We start from the raw sequence: 4,830 nt of genomic DNA on the forward strand, positions 1-4,830 counted from the left end.
TAAGAAAGAGTTCCAAATCTCTCTGCCAATAACATTTCGTTTTCCCCTCTCCACTCAGACCACTCCCAGACAGTCCTAGCAAAATTCTTGCTTGAAAAATTGCTATTTGCTAAGTTATTTGTTTCTTTTTTAGCATTTTAATTAAAACAATCACAGTAAGGTACTTAATTGTTACCCTGAATTGATATTGACATAAAAACGGCTGCGTTGTTGATCCACCAGACCATAAGACAAAAGTCTCTGGTAAATTCATTTGGTCGTACCAATCACAGCCCAGTATATTTGGTTGTAGCGATGAGGTTAGAAGCAGGTTTGGTACAATTCCATTCTTTATTCTTGTTCTGAAGACATACTATAAACAAGGTAAGACTCAAATGAATGGAAAAAATGTTAAATGAAACAGAAAAATTCCCCAGTCGATCTTAACAACACTGGCTAGAGAACTGTGGCCACAGATGCAATACATATGAAAAATAGTTCATCTTTAGTTATTTTCTTCTTGTTGAACTTGTTTAAATTAACACTGAAAAAGTCTCTTCAGAGAGAAAGAGAGGACTTCACTGTTTGTCCCATGAAGCACAGAGGCCATCACTGGAAGTGTGTGTGCGCTCCGTGACACTGTATGCGTGTATGTGTGCACAGTCCATGGAAGGTGTGTGTGCCGTTTCTGTATATTTCAAATGGAGGCAGAACATCCTCATGTGCGCTTCTCTCTTTCGCTCTCTTGCGTTGCTTCTCTTTCGCCCTTTTGCTTTCCTGCTCCCTCTTTCTCCTCTTCTGCGGTTTGGCGAGTGTCCTCCCCTATAGTGCTGCCAGCCGAGCTTTCTGCCACTCCACAAACTCATCCAATAACACCGGCCCTGCAGAGAGAGAGAGAGTAGTGTTAGTGTGAGGGACTGTGTATGTATGTTTTTTAGTGTGTTTTTGTGTGTTTCTGTTTGTTAGTGTGTGTGTGTTTTTCTGTGTGTACTCACAGGCTCCATCCTCGTCATAGTTACTGAGGTCTGTACTGACTGTACGACTAAACTCTAAGACGTTATACCACTGGTCCTTATTCATCACCTTGTACTTGGACTGCTGCAGGGGAGGAGAGAGAAGCGAGGGGGAGGAGAGAAAATGGAGGAAGAGTGTAGAAAAGCGGGGAGGGAGGAGGAGAGAGAAGAGAAGGAGATCGATATTAAGAGCAAGTCAGTGCAGGAACCACACAGCTGTGTTCAACATAGGGTGTGTGTTACCTCCAGAAACTGGTTGAAGACAGGGAACAGTGGCCATGTTCTCCCCAGTAGCAACGCTAGCATGGACTTAGCTGTGTCCATGTCCAGACTCCTCTGGTCCTTCTCCTGGGGGAGAGAAGGGGAAGAAGAGTGGAAGGAGAGGAGGAGAGGCAGATGGAGGGTTAAGAGAGCTGTTAAAGAGGGAGAGATAATGTAAGTACATCTGCCATCCAGACCCTCTCCTCAGGAAGTCAAACCATTTCCTGACTATGAACCAGTGATAGAGGACTCACTCTGGCAAAGTCGAAGGCGTATCTGTAGATGTTTTTAAAGAGGATTGTGTCGTTGAGCTGATTGCGCAAGTAGTCCAGTTTCCCCTGTAACCTCTCTATGCAGTCACACCTATAGGGGGGGTGTAGTGTCACAAACAAACATGGTTTCTCAGTCACACCTATAGAATCAGAAGCGTCAGAAACAGACATGTGATGTGGTAAATCAAGGTTACTCACTGTAGTAAAGTCATTCCCTTAAGCCACTCCTCCTTAGTGAAAAATCCCATATTTGGTGCTTCTAGTTTCCAGGCTAAAACTAACATGATTATCTGAAAAAGAGAGAGGGAGAGAGAGAGAATATGCATATAATTATCAACGATGGATGATGGGTGGGTGAAGAGAAAAGAGGAAGACTAACGTTTTCTGGTTCCACTCCAATGTCTTCACAGAACTTCTCCATCCCCTCTGGACCCAACACCTCATCTGGACCTGGCACACACACACGGGAAGCATGCACAAAACACACACAGAATGGTATAAATGACTCAATACTTAGTGACCAATAATCAACATGAGCTTTCCTTGCGACTTAAAGAGTTCTAATCAGAGTGTGTATCAAAGTTAATAGAGCAATCTATGACCATCATGATATGACATAGTGCCTTCAGAAAGTATTCACACCCCTTGACTTTTTCCACATTTTGTTGTGATACAGCCTGGATTTAAAATTGATGAAACTGATTGTGTCATCGGCCTACACACAATATCACATAATGTCAAAGTGGAATTACATTTTTTGAAATGTTTACAAATTAATGAAAGATTAAAATCTGAAATATCTTGAGTCAATAAGTATTCAATCCCTTTGTTATGGCAAGCCTAAAGTTCAGGAGTAAAAATGTGCTTAAGGCAATAGTGTTTAACATGATTTTTGAATGACTACCTCATCTCTGTACCTCACGCATACAATTATCTGTAAGGTCTCTCAGTAGAGCAGTGAATTTTAAACAGATTCAACCACAAAGACCAAGGACGTTTTTCAATGCCTCACAAAGAATGACACCTATTGGTAGATGGGTAAAAATGAACAAACGCAGACATTGAATATCCCTTTGAGAATGGTGAAGTTATTAATTACACTTTGGATGGTGTATCAATACACCCAGTCACTCAAAGCTACAGGCATCCTTCCCAACTCAGTTGCCGGAGAGGAAGGAAGCCGCTCAGGGATTTCACCATGGTGACTTTAAAACTGTTAGAGTTTAATGCCTGTGATAGGAGAAATGGATCAACAACATTGTAGTTACTCCACAATACTAACCTAAATGGCAGAGTAAAAAGAAGGAAGTCTGAACAGAATAAAAAATATTCCAGAACATGCCCCCTGTTTGCAATAAGGTACTAAAATAAAATTGAAAAGAATTTGGCAAAGAAATAAAATGTATGTCCTAAATACAAAGCATGATGTGCATGATGTCAACACATCACTAAGTACCACTCTTCATATTTTCAAGCATGGTGGTGGCTGCATCATGTTATGAGTATGCTTGTCATCGGCAAGGATTAGGGAGTTTTTTAGGATAAAAAAAACGGAATAGAGCTAAGCACAGGCAAAATCCTACAGGAAAATCTGGTTCAGTCTGCTTTCCAACAAACACAGAGACAAATTCACCTTTCAGCAGGACAATAACATAAAACACAAGACAAAATATACACCGGAGTTGCTTACCAAGATGACATTGAATGTCGAGTGGCCTAGTTACAGTTTTGACTTAAATTGGCTTAATCTATGGCAAGAATTGAAAATGCTGTCTAGGCATGATCAACAACAAACTTGACAGAGTTTGAAGAATTTCAAAAATAATAATGTGCAAATACTGTACAATCCAGGTGTGCAAAGCACTTTGAGACTTACCAGAAAGACTTAGACAATTTTCCTCTACTGTGCGAATTGTCATCAAATCAACACAATACTATCCCCTTTCAATGCAACATACTGAAACAAACTACAGATTCTATTGCATTGACAGTCATGACTCTACACAGACCGGTGCACCATAACCAATCAGAGCTTCAGTTTTCCTATATGCAAATAGACCATTGCCATATATGGATCTGTGTCATTCACTTTGAACTGGACTGTGTTTAGAACATGAGTGGTCACAAGTAGATGTGCTTGTTTTGAGGTCAAAGCAAGAGCTGCATGTAGCCAGGTGTACATTTGTTCATATTCTTTGCTAGTAAGTAAGTTATTAGCTCAGTTATAGCTCATTTCTAGTCAGTAATGGGGGAGTGGTTTCATCCTACAAGAGCACAAAACAGGTGCATTTCTAGCCATCTTTGAAATGCCAGTCAAGTAAATAGCTTTTTTCTGTCTTTAAGGGGCAATTTGAGAGGCTTGAATAAGCTAAGTAACCAATAGGCAGAGGGTAGCATCATTTGTCTCAATTCTCTGTAATATTGGTAAGGGAATAACAATGCATTTTATTTTGTAAAGTGATTTTTTGCATCAAACACTACATGTTCAGCCACCTTGTCTGAAGGACAAGCGGATAAACAGGTTAGTGTCAATCCCTAAATGTTTTTTTCAAAAGTCTCATGGAATGTAAGGCCTACATTGAACACCACACATTGGCTGCTACTGTAGGCTGAATACAATTTGGGATACATTTTCTTCATTGTTTTTTATGGTAGGCCACTCTTGTAAACCTACATTATGATCAAATAACCACAGTAGCCTACTAGGCCACTGTTATAACCTTAAAGCGGGTACAGCCTCAGTGTTCACAGTAAACACGCGCCACAAGTTGCACAGAATTCAAGTTTGTGCTCAGCAGACCAGAAATTTGCTCAGTGCCAAAAAATAATTGAGGGAACATTTCCCAGAGCTGGAATGACTACCAAAGGTGTACATGTACTGACTCAGGGGTGTGAATACTTATGTAAATGAGATATTTCTGTATTTTATTTTCAGTAAACTTGCTAATATTTCTAAAAACATGTGTTCACTTTGTCATTATGGGGTATTGTGTGTAGATGGGTGAGAAATAAGTCAAGGGGTATGAATACTTTCTGGTGGCACTGTACCTGTGTACTCGTAGAACCAGGCCAGACATTTCTTATTGGAGAACTGGTCCTCTGGGCTGATCAACCGGCCTGGAGCCTGGGGTCTGCAGAAACTACAACATACAGGATAGAACACAGTCAGAAACTACAACATATAGGATAGAACACAGTCAGAAACTACAACGCGGGATAGAACATAGTCAGAAACTACAACGCGGGTTAGAACAGTCAGAAACTACAACGCGGGTTAGAACACAGTCAGAAACTACAACGCGGGT

General features: G+C 40.6%; 1 protein-coding gene across 1 annotated transcript in view; it reads right to left on the minus strand.

The window, feature by feature from the left end:
- Positions 1–311: 311 nt before the first annotated feature.
- Positions 312–4,830, minus strand: part of LOC112072673 (DCN1-like protein 5) — a 10,779-nt gene continuing 6,260 nt past the window's right edge. The window contains exons 4-10 of the mRNA XM_070439887.1: positions 4,574–4,665; positions 1,905–1,975; positions 1,724–1,815; positions 1,508–1,616; positions 1,236–1,340; positions 975–1,077; positions 312–860 (exon numbers count right to left, since the gene is read on the minus strand). Of these exons, the coding sequence (XP_070295988.1) occupies positions 802–860; positions 975–1,077; positions 1,236–1,340; positions 1,508–1,616; positions 1,724–1,815; positions 1,905–1,975; positions 4,574–4,665 (631 nt within the window). The 3' untranslated portion in view covers positions 312–801. The remainder of the gene's footprint in view (positions 861–974; positions 1,078–1,235; positions 1,341–1,507; positions 1,617–1,723; positions 1,816–1,904; positions 1,976–4,573; positions 4,666–4,830) is intronic.

The sequence above is a fragment of the Salvelinus sp. IW2-2015 genome, unplaced genomic scaffold, assembly GCF_002910315.2.
Source record: "Salvelinus sp. IW2-2015 unplaced genomic scaffold, ASM291031v2 Un_scaffold1999, whole genome shotgun sequence".
Lineage (NCBI taxonomy): Eukaryota > Metazoa > Chordata > Actinopteri > Salmoniformes > Salmonidae > Salvelinus > Salvelinus sp. IW2-2015.